The sequence below is a fragment of the Zonotrichia leucophrys genome, chromosome 1, assembly GCF_028769735.1.
Source record: "Zonotrichia leucophrys gambelii isolate GWCS_2022_RI chromosome 1, RI_Zleu_2.0, whole genome shotgun sequence".
Lineage (NCBI taxonomy): Eukaryota > Metazoa > Chordata > Aves > Passeriformes > Passerellidae > Zonotrichia > Zonotrichia leucophrys.
This window is the reverse complement of record NC_088169.1, coordinates 38,897,510-38,920,551: the sequence shown is the minus strand read 5'-3', so window position 1 is coordinate 38,920,551 and position 23,042 is coordinate 38,897,510. Positions and strand designations below refer to the sequence as shown.

General features: G+C 36.5%; 1 protein-coding gene across 5 annotated transcripts in view; it reads right to left on the bottom strand.

Moving 5' to 3' along the window:
* The window catches only part of FGF14 (fibroblast growth factor 14), a 378,427-nt gene that overhangs the window by 89,854 nt on the left and 265,531 nt on the right, over nucleotides 1–23,042 (bottom strand). For all 5 annotated transcript variants that reach the window (XM_064712068.1, XM_064712086.1, XM_064712077.1 and 2 more), the window contains one exon: nucleotides 3,600–3,710. In XM_064712068.1, coding sequence (XP_064568138.1) covers nucleotides 3,600–3,710 — 111 coding nt within the window. The remainder of the gene's footprint in view (nucleotides 1–3,599; nucleotides 3,711–23,042) is intronic.

Genomic DNA, 23,042 nt, shown 5'->3' with positions numbered 1-23,042 from the left:
AACTGATCTGGTTTAGGTGGGGAGGACAGGATGAGAATGTAACGCTTGTTACTACAAGCACATATGGAAATCGTTTCCATCTCTTTATGATTTCTGTGCAGGACCTTGTTTTTCCTAATTAATAATGATGAGGCCAGTGAAGTAAGCTGCATTTGCACCTGTAAAGTCCAGGAACATGAGAGTGAGTGTGACAGCTACACTGAGTAGAACCTCAGTAACCAAAGCTACAGCTTTAACCACAGCCACTCCTCCTTTTGCTACAAGCAAGACACATAAGCAAACCAGAAACTGAAAGGTATTAGAGAAATTCAATTAAAAAAAAAAAAAAAAAAACAAAACCAAACAGCTAAAACAAGATATCACTGAGACTGGGGCAAAAAAAAATTAAATACAGACAGTGCACAAACTGTGCACACAAGATTGTTTGGCTAACAACCTTAATTTAGGGAAGTGATTTGAGGAAACTCAGCACCATTAACCAATAGGTGCATTAATTACCATTGTTTGATGAAACATCTTTATCTTGGAAAAGTTATAAAAAGAAGTTACAACAATGAACTGAAACCTGTTTGTTTACGTTGAGTTCTAATGTCATGGCCATCAACATGAGCGGCAAAAGTACATTCATGCAATTGCACATCAAGTCTTCCTTCCATTTTCATGCAAGTTTTTGCACACAGTGATACACTAAAAATCTTGTCACCTCTCTCTGCAGTCTCTGGCCTTTACTCAAACTGGGACAATGAGCAGCTGATTAAAGCAGCTGGTACAACTCATTTTGACTTCAGATAGAAGCAAATTTTAATCTTAGTTTGAGTTACCTTTCTATAACACTGTGACTACAAAAGGGTGTAAAGTTATGTTTACTGACATACATGTAAAATGAGTACAAAATTATATAGGCACTGAGGGAATTTTAACTCCAAGTACTTCTCTAATTGCTTGACATAGAATACATGGCAACAGCACAAAAAGTAGCAGCATGACTAAGCTTCAAACAGTTTCCTTGCTGAAGACAAAAAAGAAACTGCAACTTTTTTCTCTCCCTCCCTCCTCGCTCCCGCTGGCTTCTCTGACACCCAGTTACTCAGTGGGCTCTCTTCAGGGACAGTGAAGAGTCAGAAGGCAGGTGGAAGGCTGGCAGAGATGCACACCCTTTGGCAGTCTTTATTTCCTTCTTTTTATGAAACACCCTTTGAATGGAAGTCATCCTCACTATCCAGGTAAGTATTCTATCACTCCTACAGACAGATGATACGTGTCCATCCCTTCACCCTGTGGGCACATTTAATGGGCAGCCTGCAAGCAACACAGTCAGAAGCAGGATCTTCTCCCCTGGGCAGCTGCCAAAAGTTATTCGCTTGTAAGCCTCAGACAGAAATTATCAAGCTAAGGAGCTCAAAAAATAAAATATCAAAACACTAGAAATTCTATCCATGAGAAAATTATTGTTTTCAAGTGAAAGAGAAGGAAAACAATCATATGCTGCATTAAAATAAAAGCAGTAGGAAAATAATGTTCAACAGGAAATGAAAGGCAGCAAATTGGAAAGGGAAAAAAACTAAGACTGGCAGCACAAAGCAAACAAACATATATTCATACAATTATGAATATACCAAATGGGTAAAACTTTTCAGCTCTTAATATAGGGTTGATACATATATACCAACAAAATTTCAGATTTAGACTGTAGGCCTTCCTGACAAGCACATTAATTTTACGTTCTTCTGTTCTAAATTGTCTTTATGAAAAATATAGGAAAATTTGAGTAGTCAGAAAAAATTAATCCCACCAGTTAAAGACAGAAAAAAATGACTTTGTGGGAAAAAAAATGCCACAAATGTTTAGCAAAAAAATAATTTTGGAGTAAAACAAAATAACTAACAATATTTATCCAAAATACACAATACTTCTATATGGTGTTTGGTTGAGTTTGGAGAAGTTCAACAAAGTACAATATTTCAGAATATTCATAATGTAGAACATTTATTCTGCATTTTGGAAAAAGAAGAATAAGGTAGATGGGCAGAGAGTTGGAAAATCAGAAATGCACAAAAGGGGGGAAAGAGTAAAAAAAAAAAAAAAAAAAAAAAGAGGACAATTTGTAAAGATGACAACATCAAAAAGAGAAAAGTAAGGCCACTGTGATCTATCTTTGAAAAGACTCCACATCCGTAGAGATTTAAGAGCTAAAAAAACCTCTCAGAAATAACAATAAAACATTACAAAGTTGTTTCAGTCCTACACATTAGTCTCAGCTGAGGCTGAGACTAAGAGAGAGGGGCAGAGGGATGGAGATCTGCACTTATACCCTAAGAGAGTTCTCAGACCTCATCTAGGCAAAGCTTCGATAAAAAGTGAGAATAATCTTGTCTTTTTTAAGCTCTTAGTGTGTACTCCAGTACTGAAGTGGGCATGAGAGATGGACACAGAAGGAAGAAAAGAAACAAGGATGGGGGTGGGATGGGGAGGACATGGAAGGGGAACAAAAACACTTGAAAAATAAGCAGAGAGGTACACATAAAAATATATTCAACAACTTTTTTCATTAAAAAAACTCCAAACCAAACAATAAAAGGTGATCATGCTATCTGCTGATGAAAGGTGTTAAAAATGACAACTAAAATAGGAACCTTGCCAATATAAGGCAGAAATCTCAAATACTTTAATTTCTGCAGCCTAATTTCAACATTTTTAAGGAAACTAAGGGGTTATTTATATATGCATAATAAGTGTATTAAATGCATAATTGTGTGTTAAAAGTGCTTAAAATAAAATTTGGGATGACACAGAAATGTTACTTAAATATGTCATGATTAAAATTTTTAAAATTAAAATAAACAAAACACGAATCAACTGTTTCTAGAGTAAGAGTAGGTTTGTTTAATTACCATTTGCAGCTGAAGTTATCAAACATATATATGCTCATTGAACAAAAATACGTAGCAGTATCACAGGAAAAGCATACCAAAGCAGCAACCCACACAGCCTTTCAAGACCTCTTTTGTTTGGAATATTTTTAAAAACTGCCACTTTTGCCATCTCTACAGTGGCAAAAATCTCTTAACAGCATTGGAATTCTGGCTGGCAAAGGATTTTTTGCCCCAAATTTTTTAGTACCTTCAGCAAGTTAATTTAGCATGTGTTTTATGAAGGTCTTTGATTTGCTTGTAAATTTGGATTTTTCTGGGAAATTTAGTTTCCACATCTTGTTGTTTCTTTGTTATTTATTGGAAGACAAGAAATTTTTGTTAGATGAGCAGTTCTTAGTAAAAATTATTTTAATACAATTTTACCACTTTTATAAAATTCCCAGAAGACATTCATTGGCCTAAATATCTCCCTCCTAAGGTCCGTGAGCTCTCAACGCCTTCCCCTTCCAGAGGCAACATATTTAGGCCAATGTCCTGCACGAGCCATGCTGGTGGTCACCAGGCTTCGAAGGGACAGAACCCTCCTCCCTGGGACCCCACACATTCAGAAACCCTCCAAAGGCAGGCAGGCAGGCAGGCAGGCATTCCCACGGTGCCTGTGCAAACACATTCGAGCGGTGCGGTCTGCGGGTGCGATTAAGACATTCCCCTGGGGCAGTCACTTACTAGAATTACTGCTGTCATCCTTGGTTCCATCGAGACTTCCATCGGGGTGCATTTGCAAGTAGTAGCCTTGCCTGCAATATAACCTGGTCACTATACCCTTGAGCTGGGGATCTGAAAGACAAACATATTTTGTCACTAGCCTCAAAACTTTTTCCAAGAGTTATCCCTACTTCTCTCACTGTAGGAGGATGTTTGGTGAAGCAGCAATGCTGTCTTAAAAGTAAGTACTACCACAGGATGTGTGTTGATGGAGATGGAGAAAAATCTCTCTGCAGAGTGTTGTTAGGTCAGTTCTATGTCCTGTTCTCTACCTCCAACATCCTTCATTATAATTAATACAGGTAAAACAGAGAAAAAAAGAACATCCGAAATACCCACAGACAAAAGCTTAAACCATATTAAGCCCTGCAAAAAATTGTAGACTTCAGCAACAAGTTTTATAGAAACTAACAAAACATTTGAAAAACCCTACTGGTTTCATATATGTTAGCAACTCACTGTACTGCACCTAAGTTTTAAGGAAACTGGGAGGAAAAGGTCTGTTACCTGTCCTATCGAAAGTGGTAAACTTATCAGGTGCAATTTTTAACAGTACCATCTGAAGTTCCCAGAATATTTTAACCAAGCTAAAAGCAGATCCAACTCACCTGCCCTCTCCCACCCCCCACGGAAAACACTCACAAACAGGGCAAGATATAACCTTTGCTCAGCAGAAAGAAAAAGCTGAAGAAGCTCTCAGTAAGATAAAGCTAGGGGAAATCCAGGTAGCTGGGAACAATGAAGGTTCTCCATTTAATACCCTGCATTTATGAAAGCTGCCAAGAATTGGGCAGGGAGTGCCGAGCCACAAACTTTGATTCACAGCACAGATGCTGCCTTACCAAACCACAAACTGAGCTGTTAGAAAATTATTTCAGAGAAAGAAGGCATCACATCTTTAAAAAATTCAACAGAACTACCTCTAGGTGATTAATATAGTTAAACATTAACTATTAGGCCAAGTTCCAGACGGCCAGTACATAAATTTGTGAGAACATTGACATTAAAATATCTATATCATATCATGCTTTGCAATAATGAATTAAATTCATAAATACTTTGATACAGATATATAATAAAATAAACATGTGAACTTCAAAGGAAGACAGAAAGTATTTTCGTGCATGCCTGTGGGCAGAATACAAAATTTGTGTATAATTGCTCTCACAATTAATCATGCTGGGTTACTTAGAGTATCCTAAGGGGACGTGAAAACAAACAGTGATAAACAAAACTGCCTCTAAATGGTATGTACTGAAATTTCTGTAGAGGCTCAGTTCTATGGAATTATCCTGGAAATGTTTTTATTTAACATCCAAATTACAAAGTCATATTAAACAATAAGACCATCTGAATTAAAAATATAAGTTAAACTGTAAATATAATAAAAAACTGTTACTATAAATAGTAACACTCCAAGACTTCTGAGGCATGAAAATAAATAATATGGACAATCAAAGATCAAAATATAAGCATATTGCAACTTAAATTTTTAAAATTTATTTAAACTAGAAATTATGCTTTTTGTTAAATTTACATTATCAAAAGTTTGTCTTTATCTATGAATACTCAGAAACAAATATTTAAAAAATTTAAACATGTCAAACTGTAATTCATTTGAATGTATTATCTCCATCAATTTCATCAGGTGATTCAAAAGTATTTTCATAATTTCAAATTGAAAATTGAGTTCATTTTACACAGGCACTACTCCTGTTAATGTATGCTTTCAATGTATACTTCAAATTGACAGTTTTAAACATGCTTGCTTAACACTCATTAAAAAGGCATCTTTAAAGACTAAATAAAAGTATAATAAAATATTTTAAAACTAGATCTTTAAAAATTATTAACAGGAAAATTATAACCATTTTGAAAAGCACTTTCTATACCCAAGGAGTCATGAATAAATGATTTTTTATCAACATTTTCTAGTGCAAAAAAGTTTCATAGGAAGGCAAAGTACAGTCAACTCACTGTCACCAGCTGGTTACATCTATTGCTTCAAGGGAAAAATGCCAAACTTACAAGTCAGTTTCAAAGTTGTTTTTTTTTTATATACTTATTCTATTCATTTTTCTAAATTGAAAAATTAAATATAACTTCTAATAATTATTAATCTGTTTTCATCAAAAGCATTATTTAAAATTAACCCTGCTTTACCAGCTATCCAAAATTATATCTGAATGAAAGTGAAATGACACATCAATCTTGAGGCAAGTCATAATAAGCAATAGTCACAAAGACTACTCCATACAGCTTCAAGGTAAATATCTCCAAGATGAAACAGACAATCCTGCCAGGCAAGAAGTTTATCTCTTCTCCTTGCAGAAAGATAAATTATCCTTTCACATCCTTTTTGAGACATCTGAGCAGCAAGCAGAGAAGAGAAATCTGCTAGTCCCTGTATTTCTCTGGCATTTCATCTATCCTTTGTCTCTTAATAATATTAAAGGAACAGTCAGCTTCAGATGATTTGCAAATGAGTTTCTCAAATCCTTGTTGACCACACTTTAAATTTTTTTTGCTGTCTTCTAGACAGTAGGAGTGAGCAACAATGCACAAAACCAACAGCAGAAGACTGGTACCTGCCCGCAGGTGTACTGGGTGTGCCACCTTTATATAACTCTCACCAGAGTGACAAAGACAGACAAACTAGCATTCATCCTTACCCTTTAACCCCCACACTTGCTTTTATCTTCCCACGTGTAAGAGAAAGAAAATGGCAAGAAAATACAGCAAAAAAAAAGATAAAAACAACCAGAAACAGGATGAGAGCTGACAACCTCAGCAAAGAGCTCCTAGTTCTCATGATTTTATCATAGAAATTTTGTTACTAGTTCTCTTTGGGTCCTAGCTGCCACAGTGAGGTTATTTTGTGAACAATATAATTTATATTTAATTTCAAACACCTTGATTTCAGGGCAAACGAAACTAAAAATAAGCAAACTTCACCGTGCATCCAAAATTATGGAACAGTTCAACATCTCCTAATGATTTTCATCTATCTTTTTTTGCACCTTGATTTCTGAGGTTGAATAGTTCAGCATGACATGTCAGCAATGCCATACATTGGGGAAAATTATTCTGACTTAGAGGTTATCTCTTAAAATTCAAAGCTGTACCAAATGGACAAAGCAACAGCTCCTTAAGCCTCTCTTTCACAGCAATCTGTGTGACAGCAGCCACTTGCAGCCCACTTTTCTTGCTTTTTTTCCTTGTCAGTGGTGATGGCAGGATGCATGATTGCAGCTAGCATGAACACTCTGTCAGTAGCTTTTCTGATGTTCTCAACAAAGGCAGAGTTTAATTAAGATGTCTTCTCTCTCAAATAGTGGCTACAAAAACGGCTTTGCATTAACTCATGACAGGCTGAGCGCAGCTCTTGCTCTAGCAAAATTATGACACTTAATGTTTTGAATTGTGAATATTTTCTGTTCACAGAGAGAATGGCTTTCACATGTACTTCCCCACTTCAACACACTGCCAGGACAGATGTATTTAGAAACTTTACAGATTTAAAATAAACTAGGGAAAAAACTTATTAAATATGAGTGTTAACATATAGTTGAATTTAAAACACTGAAAGAACAGTGGTGAATATGCCTATTGTATATTTTAAAAATTAGTCCCTTTGCATCCACTGGAGTTTTAAGATTTAGTTTTTACCAGAGAAAAGCTTTTTTTTTTTTTTTTTAACTGTCATTATTTATTTCCTCTCTCTTCTGTGCAAAGGTACTAAATAAAAGTCTGCTGACAAGCAAATGCTTAATGGGGGGGATAGTCTCACATCAACTCACATTCTTATGGAGAATAAACTGCACTATCCAGTCAGCCACCAGTCTGCCACAAAATGAGTCGCTCAGTGAGCCAGGTAAATGTCAGTATTTAGAGGTACATTTTGCTCAGATAGCAGAGCATCAAACCCATGATAACAGCTCCAGGTACTTCATGTTTTACTCGTCCTTACTCTTTGCACTTTCGTCCAGCAGTTTTCACCTGTGGATATTTTAGTACTTAAAGTACCACTCATATAAAGTGCCACTCATGCCAGGAAAAAAAAAATAAAAACAAACAACCCCAGAGCATTTTTTATTTAAGGTTATGGTACTCTGATAGTCACCATGACTTGGCTGTCATGTCTTGCTCACTGATGCTGCCATGGTCAGCATTTGTCAGGAATCTTCTCCCTCATCTATTAAACTTTATTGAAATACAATAAGCCCCCATTATAATCTGCATTCAGATTTTTTTAAAAAGTCTACCCCCTCAAATCCTGCAACCACAAAATTCCTTTTGTTCCTGAGATGTAACATATCCATCCAAAGTCCAGAGAGTCTCATCCACTCCAGGCACACCTCCCTATTATTTTGTAAGGGCTGTGAAGAGCAAAAAGCCCCTTTTCTTGACTTCTCACACAAGAGTACTCTAACAGTAGTGTGTGTGTAGGCTGCGTTGGACTGGAATTCTTGCTCTCTCTCTTGCTGAAGTGTCTCTACTTTGTACAATAATTAATTATCCCCCTGCAGGCAAGTTAGACCCCATCCACTGTACCACAGTTCAAGACATCAAGACACCCCTCACCAACTTCTGCACAGATACTTACTGTTGCTTTAGATTAATGTCTGGATACTTTTTCAAACTTAAAACACATCTCTGTAGTGCTTAGTATTTTAAAAACTCCACTAACCAATTCAGCGCTGGAAGCACAGAAAAAATTCCACGTAAAATTTAAATTTTCTTTTTTGGATTCTCATTTCAGGTATTTCAGTTCCCACCGTAACACTTTTGCCAGTTTTCAAAAGTCATCTTCTTCTCAAGTGTGCTGCTTCTGCTATGTTGCAACAGTACTCAAACAGGTACAGTGATCACATCACATTTCACCTTGTTTATGCCAAGCCTTGCATTGTCATTCCAGCCCATAAATGTGCAGGGTCCTCTGAAATGTTATACAATCACAACAGCAAGCTTCCTGAAGCAAGTACATTGCCAATGGGGAATTCAAAATGCAGAACTTTGTACTGCATTTAAAGGTGATAAAATCCTAAATAGGCATCTAAAACCATCCCTCATTATTAAAGTCTTCAGCTGTTCCAGTGATACAGCTCTTGCATTCAAAAGCTTTATATACTCTTAACTTCTTTATTAGACTGTCCTATCATCTGATGTCTTAACATTTCCAAGTTTCTGATTCCTTCTTTTACTTTCTCTCATTGTTAACAGAAATAATAAAATTTGAACATTTATTTTATATGCTAGTGCTCTCTCATTTTAATAATATTTTTTCAATATCTCACAATATGCATTAGAAAACTAAACTTTAATTAAAAACCCAAGAGAAAAATATTTTTGAAAGAAAGTTTTGCTCTATTCAGGGCAAAAGGGAAAAGCACATAATGTGAACTCAGAAAAGCAATAGCTTCCATTATTCCCTGTTCCCATAAGTAATAATAGTACTTGTTCTGAAACGAGGTGGCTTTCTCTTTGCTCACTTATTTTTCCGTTCTTATGATGATTACAGGGCACTCAACTTTGGTGTTTATTTTTAACTCTACTTTTTGTCCGTTTATGCCTCACATCACAAGCTCATCTCCTGCAGAACCCCGCTTTGAGAGCGCGGTTAGGAGACAGAGAGTCCTCCCACGCTCCTGGGCTGCCATTGTCGTTGGCACTTCCACAGCGTTTATGAAATTTCCTGGTAAACTATGAAAGCAGGCTGGAGTTCTGTAAAATGGTTGCTTTTCTTAAAAGCCCCCTTTGTGCTGGCATCCTTGTCTTTGTGTTGCAAATGTTTTTATGTTAGCAGCAAAATGTGCTCCCTTTCCATTTGTGGGTGCTGACATTTTGTCTCCGGGCCTCACAATGCATTTCAAACTACATAAGCCTTGTTTCTTGCTATATGGCTTTACTAGAACAAATTTGATCATCAACAGAATTACAGGAACTTGGCTGCTAGCTGGGATAATTTATATCTGTTCAGATTTACAAGTTGATTGGATTCAATTGATTTGTTTACAGCGTAACAATTAACAGCCTCTTTACCAGACATATTATTTCGAAGGACATTTTTTGGATAGGGAAGAAGATTAGATTGTTCAGAAAACACTTTGTTCCAAAATCAATATTTTACACAAGCATGCTAGCTGAATTTTAGTAAATTCATGAAATAATTTACATTTCTCTTCCTACTGGACTATACTGTATAAATCTGATGGTTCTGATCTTGCAACATATGAATTTTTTTGAAAATTTCCACCTAAAAACAGCCTTCCACTTCTTACCTCTATTTCTTCTACTAAAATTCACTAAAATTCAAAACTAAACTAATTCACTAAAACACACTAAAATTCAAAGATCTCAAATTCCTTAATATCTAAATGATATCAGTTTATGTTATACACAGGAATACTGAGAAGAAGCTGGTCTCTACTGTCAAGCTTACTTAGAAAGCACCAGTCACAGCTTAATATATTTAACTAAAAAGCATGATCTTCCACTAATGAAAAAGCCCCATCTCAGCAACTATATTCACTTTCTCAATTTACATTGAAACACTAAAATTTCTACTGTCTAAATTCCATGTTAGAGAAATCTTGCTATTACAGTTTTTATTTGTTCTTTTCATTTTACATAAACCTATAAAATACCCAATATGTCTTACTGAACCTTATTAATGTAGATAAAATAATATTCTAGTACCATGTTTTGGAGCTGTTCCTGTACCTGACCATCTTAGCTCTATCTGGTACATTCTTGATTCTAAATTGCAACAGCAAAACATTAACATTATAAAAAATACTGCTTAATGTTTCTCTTGAAAAGAAAAAAGCATCAAGTAATTATCCCAGAAATAGGTAATTTGTGTCTTCAATTTGCAATAATCTCTACCTTTCCATGAAAAGCCTTTGCCAAACACTAAATATAATTTTGCTCACACTCAAAAAATATCAAAGCACTATAACATGATAGCTTCTATTACCATTTAACCTATGTATAAAATTTGACTAATGCACTGCCCCTGGAATCAGTAAGTAAATGGGATTTAAGAATGAGATTTCTCTAAAGATGACACTGAATGTTGAAAGCACAATAGGATGGACATAGATGACCTTTACATGTGTAACTGAATTTATTTCATATAGCACCTAACTCACCAAAGAATGAATTTGATACTCCCCTTCCTAAATAATTTCTGGTTTTAGAAGTCAATGTTTCAATATTGCATTTATTTTCACAAGCTGTAGTACTTATCTCCTGGCATGCTGCATTACTAAGCAATGAACTTTCACCAACTGACTTAGAAATAATTTTCAAAGTGCCCAAACAGTCTATTTTACAAGTATTCAAAGCCATCAGGGTAATTGTTAATGGAGAGAGGATAACAGGATAATTTTAATGCAAAGTATTGAATTCTACTCGACATTCCATTTCAGGAAGCTTCAATAACATCAAGTGGCAGGGGTCTTTAACTGTTCTTGCCAATGGCTCAAAATATTGAAATAATCCATTCACATAACGTGCAAGAAAGTTTAGTTTATCAACTAGTCTTAAAATTGGAGAAAAACAGAGGATGCACTGCCAATGAACTGGGACAAAGAAGATTTTTTTTCCTAGTCGGAAGTAAAAATTAGAAATTGTAAAATATAGAAACATAGACTCATTTCATTTGGAAAGACCTTTAAGATGTTAAGTCCTACTGTTAACCCAGCACTGCTACGTCCACCACCATGTTCCTTAGTGCCAAGTCTATACGTCTTTTATATACTTTTATACTTTTATATACTTCCAGGGATGATGACTCTTGGGGCAGCCTGTTTCAATGCTTTCTCCCTTCCAGTGAAAAAATTTTTTTCTAATATCCAACCTAAACCTTCCCTGGTACAACTTGAGGCCATTTCCTCTTGTCCTGCCACTCATTACCTGGGAGAAGTGGCTGATCCCCACATGGCATCACACTCCTTTCAGGCAGTTGGAGAGAGATAAGGAGCCCCCTGAGCCTCCTTTCTTCCAGTCTGAACAAACTGCTGCTCCCTGCTCCCTCAGCCACCCCTGTAAGATTTTTTCTCATAAGATGTGTCAGCGACACACTGCAGAGCAAAGATTCCATTTTCTTCAACAGCTGAAGAACTTAAAAGCTTTCCTGATTTCAGGTGCAGCAGATTTCAAATATCTCCTAATGCAGCAGTCTCATTTTTTTACTGCCACCACAGATGCATTACTACATTTTATAAAATTTCAATAATCAAAAGTTGTCATTTCCACATGACAGTTTGCTGAGTTGAGTAGAATGAGTTGAGATTTGTGCAGGTTTAAATACATAAATCAGAAAGGCAAAAGAAACAGGAATTATTCTTTTTCATTAGTACTAATGATTTAGTGCTCAAATGTAAACTCCTGATTAACCAAATAAAAGTATTAAGTAGTAACCAAAGATAAATAAATCTGTTTCAAATTTTAAAAATGAATTTAAAAGAAAATAAAGGTGTTAATAAAACAGTTACATCTTAATTTAGTATTCAATAATGTACAAAACAAAAAGATTTCTACTTTATATCAGACAGGAAAATATTTACTGTGAAAAAATTTGGATCACTAAACTGACTTACAGCCTTTTAAAAAGTAGAAAAGTAAGAATTTTACTTAGTAGAACACTTTATATATTTATAAATTATTATTTAATCCTTAGGCTTTAACATAAACCCTCATTGTCAAACCATGTCATTCCCCAACACTGGCTGAACAGATTTCTTTACAAAGACAAAATTTTTTTACTAAGAAATTGCAGCAAAATGAGATCTGTTAAGTACAAATTGCATTTCAGTCCTCTTCATGAAGAAGGAATATTACTGGACATGCAGGAATCCAAAGGAATATTGATTGAGAAATGGATAATCCCATTGTGAGAAAGAAATAAATATATTTCCATATTTGTTATTAGTTAAGAACATTATTGTTTCTGTATAAAGCAAGATTACAGAGGTTCCATCAGACAAGTGGACAATTGTGCTGTTAGTATGAATACAATAACTTATTTACTTGAAAAATATTTATTTGTCTAGGAAAGCATGAATGCACTGGCATTAATTCTTACAGATGAGCTACAAAAGAATTTTTAATATCATTACACATACAGTGTCATTAGCAAATTTTTAACAATTTAAATAGCACTACATTCCTCTTTCACAAAGGGTTGCTGTTTTCACTTATAAACTCCAAAACCACTAAGAGCAACAGAAGTGAAAAGGAGGAAGCATTAAAAAAAAAGTATATAAGAATGTGTTCTGCTTTTAAAATTTATTTATGTATCAAGAAATTACATACCCAAGAAATGTGATGAGTTACCAGAAGCGGATTAGTGAGAACTATTTGTAATTTGTACCAGAAATAGCAAGTCATATTAAAGATGAAGTTCTTTCTTTTTTTTTCAGTGTAACTAATTGTTGCCTGTGAATTCTCTTTAACCAGGCTAAAAATAGCAGACTATTTCCTATATTTTATTCTACTATTTGCACAAGCACTTGCATGTTTTCTTTGTGAGATGGAGAGACAGAAAGAAAAGCAATGCACTGCTGCTCTCATTTCCTGAGATAATTTTTTTCCAAAATCTCCCTGTGAGAAAGAGAAAAGTCCATTCAGCCTGCAGATTGCAAGGCTTTGTAATCTGTGGTATTAAACACCATTCAGAAATCCTAAGAGTAGCAGCTTGAAAAACTGATTTTCAAACTGAGACAAGAAAATAATCCCCTGCACTTGAAGAACAGAGTCTGAATCTTTTCAAATTCTGAATAAGAGAATAATTTCTTCTATCATTGGTATGCCTCTTCACTGAAACTATTCTCTGCTTATTTTTTGAGTTTGAGGTTAACTTGGGCCACACCTTCAAGGCTTTTTTGCCTTCTCCTCATCTCTGCTACCCAAGAAAACTTGGAATACGCAGAAAGAAAACAAACTATTATGAAGTTACATGACCCCAGGATCTGGGCTTTAAGAAAATCAGCAGAATTTGACACTAATGATACAGGACAATCACAGGAAACTGACAAGCAGTCACTCAGCTCAAACCTCTTTGAGGGACTTCAGCACAAACAACTTTGCTTCTCTAGAACTTGTCTTTTTTCAAGAGCGATTCTAGCAAGAACAAAAAGGCATGGCTACAACTGGCAAATTCCATTTATTCTACCTAATGCTCCTGAAGGTAAAAAAAAAAAAAAAAAAAAAAAAACAACCCCAAACAAAATCAATCTGCTTATCCCACTCTTAGATTACCCTGTTTTGGAAACACTGTTTAGTACAGATATTTAGCTAATAATCACAAGTATACTTATAGCATCTATGAGAAAATGTGCAGAATCAGTTCAGATCAACTTGATTATTCACTAGTAAGGAGTAAATCTTCCAGCTCTGAATCTTTTGATATTGTAGTGGTGACACACTGAGCAGAGACTACCCAGCCACTCACTGCCACCTACAGAAAATGAAAGTATTCTATAACATATCACAAGATTAAAAATACCTGCTAGGTTTTGGAGGAGGTCAAAGTTGGTTCATGTTTTGATGATGCCCAAAAATACCTCAAAAACACTGATAGGTCTTTCAAACTCTAAATCTAAATTTTATTACAACACAGACCAGAACATATTGCTTTTAAATATATAACCTGAAAATGAAATTAAAATAAGAGCTTTATAAGGAATCTCCTATCCTATCTAGTGAAATTTTGCAGTGATTTAGTGATCTGGCTTTTTTTACATCCTGCTTTGCCTCCAGTGCAGCTCTCTCATCATGGAGAGCTGGCTATGAATCTAACACACATACTTTCTTAACGTGTTCAGATTGCAAGCCCTCCTTCCACGGTTTCTCACATCCTCTCTTTCACTCCCTACCTACTGTCCTCTCATTCCTTTATTGTTTCCCAGCTGTATTCTTCTTCAGGTATTGTTTTCCAGCTGTGCATGCACAATAATAGACTATTCAAGAGGAATAAGATAACCCTCTACCCTGCTGTCCAATCAAATCTTAACTTCAATAACAAAATAGATTTGTAAGCTTATACAAATGAAATGAATTTGCCTTCAGTCACATATGTCCTTCTTTAAAAATGTAAAGAAATAGATTCTCTTCAGGCTGTGAACTTAACAGAAGATACAAACTCCACCTTGTAGCTACCAGGAAATGCAGTGCAGTCTGTAATTTCAGGTTGTATCACAGAAGTGTATCAGCACAAAGACCCAAACCCACCAGGAACTTCCTCAACCATCCAGCTATCAAGGGCATTTTGCAGAGTAGTGAGTCAGACTGAAGAACCATGGCAGTTTCATATGTGCATTTTCTCTCAGGATGTGTAGTACAAAACTAAAAAAAAAACCCCAAACCAAAATATAGTCTTCAAAGATCCTGAGCCACCACATCCATAACTGTGGCTTCTTTCTTCACTGTCTGCTTGGCTAAAAGAGTTAAAAGCATCATCATTCCTTGTCAAGTCTGGCATTATCTCTTAATTTCTTACAGATGTCCAATTATGTGTGAAGATACTAAATGAGGCAAATTCCAAACCTCCTTTTTTGGCATCTCTCAATAAAGTAACAGGTGACATTCATCTAACGACATATGAACATCTCCCCTGTGTAGTGTTCTTTAACTCTTTCAAGATGGAGTAGTGAGAAACACATAGCTTATTCTGAGGGACAGGCCACTGAATTAAGTACCCCTGAGAACGCTTACTTATGCACCCAAAACATCTATCATGTGCTCTTCAGACCTTTCACACTGAGGAGACACCAATGCTCTCTGCCCTTTGGACAAGTCTTTCCCTCCAAAACTCAACTCCAGCCCTGTCAGACTATTCTGGTTGGACTAGAATTATGGCCAGCTCCAGACAGCTGCTCATTCACTCCTAGGTTGTGTTAGGAAACCTACCTATACTACAAACATGCCACCATATGGGCACAGCTAAATTTAAACTAGCTTGCTTAGCAACCTCAACTATCAGCTGAGGATTTTTCTCACACCAGGACTTCCACTCAATCCTTCAATTTGAAGCTTGTCCTGAAAACTACTTTATAGAACATACAAGTTTAAATAGCATGTTTTAAACAGAAATCAAAAGCAATTTCATTCTCCAGATCCACGTGCTACTGTAAAAATGCGTTGTGAGAGCCATCAAGACTGAGGTGTCTTTCACTAGTACTCAGGAGAGCCAACAGGTATGCTTCTAGAAAAAAAAATTACAGCATTTTCTCAGCATTAATATTAAACCCTCTTTAAATCTCTTATGTTTCCGGCACATTTATTATACCGACACCTTAAATGCTATTAGAAGCTGAAAGATTACAGACATTGAAAAGTAGTAAATTTGTCCCTGGGATTTCCACAGCAACTTCTGCCTGTGTCTGGTGGTGCTGCAGTGACAGCTCTGCCAGCAGCCCAGAGCACGGAGCAGTTGCAACAAGGCCATGAATTTTACTCTGTGATAATGTCCTAAAGACAGCTCTCAACTCCATGTTTCAGATTTCTTTAGCTCCCCGGTGCTGGGCCTGAGCTGCCTGTCCTTCCTTCATTTTTTAACCCTCACATGCCCTTACTCAGGCTGTCCAATGAGCAGTCCAAGGACTGATCCTCTGTACCATAGCAGAGGTGGTGTTGGTGCTTCACCTGTAATACAGCAGGTGAAATATCATAGGCCTTCATATCCTAACACATCTCCAGTGCAGATTTACACACACTTCAAGAGGAACATAGCATAGCTGAAACACCTAGCACTTCTACTTTTCATCAGGATATAAATTCAAGCTTCTCCAGCTCCTATGGGCAGTCAGGATGAACAAGCAAACAGGACATTACTAATTTAGAAAAAGATCTGAAATTAATCTACTTCCTTTTCAATGAATCTCAGTTTGTAGCAGAATTCTTGTTTGTTTTTCAGGGACCTTTGAAAAAGTTCTCTGTTTCTCAACTCAAATACAGCAGAAGTGTCCAAGATAACCCCTCAGATTCGACACACAAGCCCAACTCCTTTCTCTACACAAAGTGAGGATTAGCCTTCATTATGTCTTAAGTTCTTCACTAAAAATCTGTGGCAGCAGCCTCATCAAGTGGGTGACATTTGATGTTTCTAATTTTTTCTACCTGTATGCAAAGTGTGGATTTACCAGAGAGGGAAGAGGAAGAAAAGGGGAGAGAGAAAGTAAAAGCTCCCAGGACTCTGACTCATGCACTTGTCAGCTTTGTGCTGCCACAAAACCCACCTACCATATTTTTCTCTGCATATTTTTTGCAGAAAAACACAACTGGTCACACCAAAACAAAGCAAAAAAAAAATCACCATAAACTCAGACTTTAAGTCCTTTGTTTCCTTACAAATGAAATAATTTGTACAATATAAAAACATTAAAACTATAAAGTTCAACAGATTGACAACATGAAAAAAAGACCTGCTTCAAAACTGAGGAAAACATTCAAAATTGAGAAATATCTATCTGAAAACAGAAGCTTTACTCCAGACTGTTCCCAGGTTCACATCTTTTCCCTACAAGGAGAAACATGGTTAAAATCTGTGAAGACTATTTCATTATTTTGAGTTCTACATTGCAAAGAAAAGTACTTTGAAACAAATACCAAATAATCTAGCTAAACCAGAGGCACATAAATCTTGTCCAGCTGAGTCAATGGGATTAATTCTGAGGCTTCTGGTTCCAGTCTAGTTCAGATGTATATGAAAGGACCTGAAATCTAAGGAACTTGTGATAGGTATATGCCCAATTTGGAAACAGAGACACCAAGGAAGCAGAGTATTACTGCCAGATTCAGATTCTCATAAGAGTAGGACCTATACCCTCTCACTGGGAAAGTGTAGTGTCTTGAGAGAGGACAAGTGCCTTCCACAGAATTTGCCTGGCTGCCTCCTGACATCTCCAGATGTCCAGCTCTAATGCAAAGAAAACTAAAGCTAGTTTTTAATTTCTGCCTAAAACTGCATCAAAAGTTGCTTCTGTGTTTCTATTTAGCATTCTTTAATTTCAGAACATGGTTAGCCTTGAATATTTTGAAATATATATTTTAAAGGCCATAGAGTTATTAATTTAAATTATTGTCCAAGCTCAAAGTCAAGCTTCTTCCATGATATTTAGGTTAAAAAAAACTGTATTTTCTACAACATTTTTTATGTGCCCTATTAATTACAGCATTCTGTGGACTCTAGCGACTGTGTTACTTGGACTCCAGCAGCATGAAGACGGTCAGGATAGCACTGTGGGCAAAGCACAGAGGGCTCACACAGGAGAGGAGCGAGGTCAGGCTCCACCTTGGAGGGGACTGGGCTGGTCCAGAGCAGAGGGACATGTTCCTGGAGGATGATAAGCACAGGCCTCATAGGTAAAGTCACAGTAAAAAGACTCTCCTGGCAGCAGATTTCCAGGCCATGCCTAAGCATATGGAATTAGAATCACCCTCATTTTAAAGACAACAAAATAAAAGAACCAAAAGGATGAACAGTTTGTCCAATGGAGCAGTACAAATGTGGTTTTATGCTTCCTAGTCCCGTAGGTAGCTGTCCCTGCCAGGCTACACAGAAGAACTTAATAGGCCTGGAAAAGACACAATTAATAACCGGGTAGCCAGAAAGCACTATTTACAAGCATGTCAGAGGCCCAGAGTTAAACATTGCTTGTATTTGTTTCTACAAAGCAGTATTAATCCCACAGTTGAGGGAAATGGAAGGATTTTAAAAAAGAGGAATTTAAAGTGGGGGGAAGTGAAGGAGAAAAGGCTTGCCACTCTTAATAAAATAAAAAGATGTCAGTGCAAATAGACATCATTTATTAGAAACCTCCTATTTGAGTAACAAAATGTCATCTACTGATGAATGCAACTGGAAGGGGGGAAAAAATAAAAAGAAACTCTTGTCAACAGTTTCCAAACAATTTCAAATCAAACAATTTGCTTCTAAAATTTGTTTTGGCTAATTCATGTTAACTACTGGATATGTGTTGTTCAGAATACATAATTTCTCAGGGGAACTGCCTCCTCTGAAAAGTTGCAAATTCTTTCAATGGCAGTTTTTGCAAACCATAAATAGCTCTAAGACTTTTATAAAAGTCCTGAGACATTTCATAGAATCACAGAATGGCTTGGGTTAGAAAGGAATTTAAAGATCATGTAGTTCCAATCCCACTGCCATAGGCAGGGGACAACTTCTACAACACCAGGTCTTAAAAAAACCCCATCCAATCTGGCCTTGAACAGTGCCAGGGATGGACCACCCACAATTTTTCTGGGCATCCTAAATTTAAAGCTGAGTAAATTAGAAATTTTTATGCAAATTATTTTACATATTGTTGGGACAACAGCAAAAATCTAAAATTTTGAAGTTCTCAAAATCTCCTAAATAACCAAACTAAAGCTAAAAGCTTCTGGTTTATATCACAGAACTGTCTATACTCCAGGCATGATAAAAGACAATAAATTTTAGTGACAAGAGCTACAATTAAGATAATCAGAATATTTTGGAGGATAGAAACGGAAGGAAGACGACCCCAGATAAATGCTAGAAAATTTTAGATTTCAAAATATGTTTATTGCACCCTAAAATACTCCTTGTTCTTAAGAAATCTGACTTCTCTGTGAAAGAAGAATCCTGTTTTCTCCTCAGCTCTGCTGCCACTGCAGTGCAAGGGAAGGCTCCCAAAGGTTCAGGCTCCCAGCTCCACCAGGCCGCCTGCTGTCTGTCCAGGCACGGGAAACTGGGAGGCTGTCAAGAGGAATATAGCTTTGTTTTGGGATCTACAGTAATACTGTGGGTCTCAGCTCTCCTGAGACCTGCTTTGCAGCTTTTCAGGAAGTGGAAAAAGTCTACTTTTAGAGCAGACTCCATGACTGGAGTCCTTAGGACTTCTACATCTGATGCAGTCCTCCTTGTCTCCCTTCACAGCAAGTGGATCCATCTATTTCAGGGTGTCATGAATAACTTCCTAGAAATAAATATTTTTAATTAATTGCATGCCAGTCAAAATATGAACCTACAAGTTACCCAAGTTTTGGTATCTCTATAGCAAGAATTTGGTTCATTCAATTAGGTGAACCTAATCCCAAGGGTATAGAGTAGATCCACGGCCATCTATTCAGTGGTTGTAAAACATACTTTGTTTTTCCTGGAACTTCAGCAGAATCAGAATATCCTAGAAGAACATTCAAATTCAATAGTAAATGACCACAACGAATAATCAATGATGTAACAGATGATTGCAAAGAGACTTGTCTGAGAAAGGTTATGAGTCATCTGAATCCAGCCAATATGGAAATCCTTTGAAATGTCATCCTTAAAGTGGAACTTTTTCAAAACTGAACTTTGCAGGAAATTATTTCTTAGCAGGAAGAACAGGAAAAGGTTCTAAACAACTGTTTCTCTCCAAATAAATTAAAATGACTACCTCAAAGTCAGGATTCCACACAAATAGGTGATAATGGTTAAACCTCCTCTGAACCACACACCTGAAGGGCAACAGCCCCTCTGCCTTTGTAACACTCACCCACAGCATTCCAGAAGTTGGATTACATCCCATCCTACTTGACACCTGTCTTATACAGCCCTTGAAGAAACAAGTTTGAGACCTTTCAACAGAAAAACACACACTGCATAAAGCAAACACATCTAGCATCCATTCACAGCACACAGGTAACAATTGTGAACATGTGCCACAGGTATTAAAATAATCAACTGGTGTCTAAAATCAGCATGTAGATGTGGCAAAATGCATAAAACCAACCTCAAGGGGGTTAAAGTTTATGTTTTTGTTTAACAGAAAAATGGTTCTAAGACATTGAAGCAATTCTTTTTTGCTTTATCTGCCTACAACTACCATTGCTCCACATCATCAAACCATCTCTGAAAATGTCCTGGCATTTGTAATAAACATCAGTCACCTGTTATCTACGTCAATGTATTTTGAAAAAAGCTTTCCAGACAGAACTAAGCAGAAAATAATGTTCCCATTGTAAAATACTCTTTTAGGATAAAGCCCATAATAAAGGTTTCTAAAAAAAAGGGAAAAACATTTCCAGGGTTACTCACATTAGCTTGGTAACCAATGCAGGTTAGGATTAAAGGCTTTTTATCTAAATCAAAGTGAATAAGAACTCAAGACTTGAAATGTCCACATGACAGAAAAGTGTTTAAGCTGCAGATCTGCTTTTTTATGCCCAGGGGTCTAAAAAAAATTCTCCAGCCTTCAGACAGTTTTCTAGCCGAAATTTTAACAAAGTTCTCCTGTTTTGATGGAAGCTTGGCATTTGGCCTAACCTGACAGACCAGTAAAACAGTTTCAGGCAAAACCAAAATATCAGCCCAAAAAACCTCTACCAGAGGGTCAGAAAAAAAATGTGCGTCATTTGCCTGGGAAGAAGGATCATGTGTGACAATTTCACTTTACTTGCTCACCATAAAATATCTAGTTAATCATTTTCTCCTCTCCTTGATGATGATATAGAGCCCTAAAGAACTGCTCCACTTTTATGGTTTTTGAGGTTTTTGTTTTTTTTTTTTTTTAAGCAAGTATAGTTACAAGTACAAAAAACAAAGCCAAATGCAAAGCTAACATAGTGCATACATAGATGGAAATTACAGAAGGTCACTTGAAGTCACAAAATAAATTACCCAGATCTCATATTCATTAGGGCAGAGTTTCATTACTGCTACAACAGCAGCAGACAATCTCAAAATTAGCACAAACGTGTGCACATTCTACCCCCTCTAGCACAGGTGACTTTCCACTGTCATCACTTCTTTGTCACTATGTGAAAACACAAACCCTTACAAAGCTTATGTTTGGCTGCCAAAAATAAAGCCTAGTTAAATGAAGCTAATGTCTTATCTCAGATTGCTAAACCAAGGACCACACACATCTCTGCTTCCCTAGAATGATGTCTGGAACTTTCTAACCTACACAGCTCCCGATATTAAACTTCACATGTTGCTGTACTTCCATAGCTGAAGTTTGCCAGGTTTGCTTACATTTCATACTGCAGCTCCCCTAAGAATGCAAGCTAGAAAACCAATGCCATGTATTGAAATCTATTTGGATGTCAAACATGACTCATTTGAATAAGCACTCAGTAAAATTTCCATCTACAAAATAATTTTAGTTATATTTTAAACCAATTCTGATTCTTTATGAGGCAAATAATAGCTTGATGCTTGTTTTGGCTCGGGGATGGGGGGAGGGGGAAGGTTTGGTTTTTCTCAAAGCTTCCATTCAATTAAAACCTTTAAATGAAACAGCATTTATTTCTAATAGGCCACTGCAGTTTAATGAATCCACAGGTCTATTTCCTTATATTCAAAGTGGACATGAACACGAAGGAAGATATATTTTTGATTCATATGTGTACTACTTCCAGGATTACTTCGGATGGACTTATTGTCTGGTCTCACAGTCTTGTTTGCTAGTTGAAGTGATGAACTCAGAACGAGGAGCAAATTCTGTAGATTTATATAACTTCTGCAATTTATAGAAATTAGTGAAACGGATTCAAAATCTTTGATTTTGTTTACCAAAACCTCTACAAAAGTTGATTGTGGTCATTAGCAGATTCCATAATTGCCGTCCCAGAACAAACCGGTTATATTTTATTTTCCCTTTACAGAATTGAAATGAATTCCAAGTATCTGCCTATTATACTAATAGAAAGGATTAAGAAAAAATAAGTTCAGTGAAATCTACTGGGGATACAGGGACAGACCGGAAGTCCAGCCACACTTGAAGCTTGACTTCAACCCCAGTGCACTGACTGAAATGACATTAATTGCTGTCAGGTAGTTGGTTGTCACAAAACAACTGTTACTCCCCTTAGTCACGTTTAAATGCATGAAACTGAAGAATCAGGGCAGATAGAAGGCATTACAGAACCAATGAAATAAAATTTAAAATCTGAATAATTCATATAACTTCTTTTTGAACAAATCTGGTATACCTGGCATATTTTTTTTAGATGGGACAAGATATGAATGGCAGATTTGCCAGAGTTTTCCCCCATACCATCCCCCTCCTTGGGTAATCAGGTGTTTTACCAATATGGTAACTCAGGATTTTTCTGTCAAAACAGGCTTTGACTGGAAATGCTGTTCTGACAAAACAGAAAACACAGCATGTTTTGCAGTGAAAAGCCTAAACGCCAGTTTGCTTTCCCAGATGACAGAACAGTCATTTTCTGAACAGCTTTGTTTAATAAGTTGTTGGTATTGCTACCACTCTGATTTTCCAGCTGAAGCTTTTCAGGAGCCAGAGCAGTTTCCAATGCACTACATCCGTCTGTTTGGAGCCTCTGAGGGAGAAGACCACAAAAGACTACTACTCTTTTTTTGGGTTTTGTATAGTCTCAAGGTGTGGACTTAAGGCATCACACCTTGCAGTG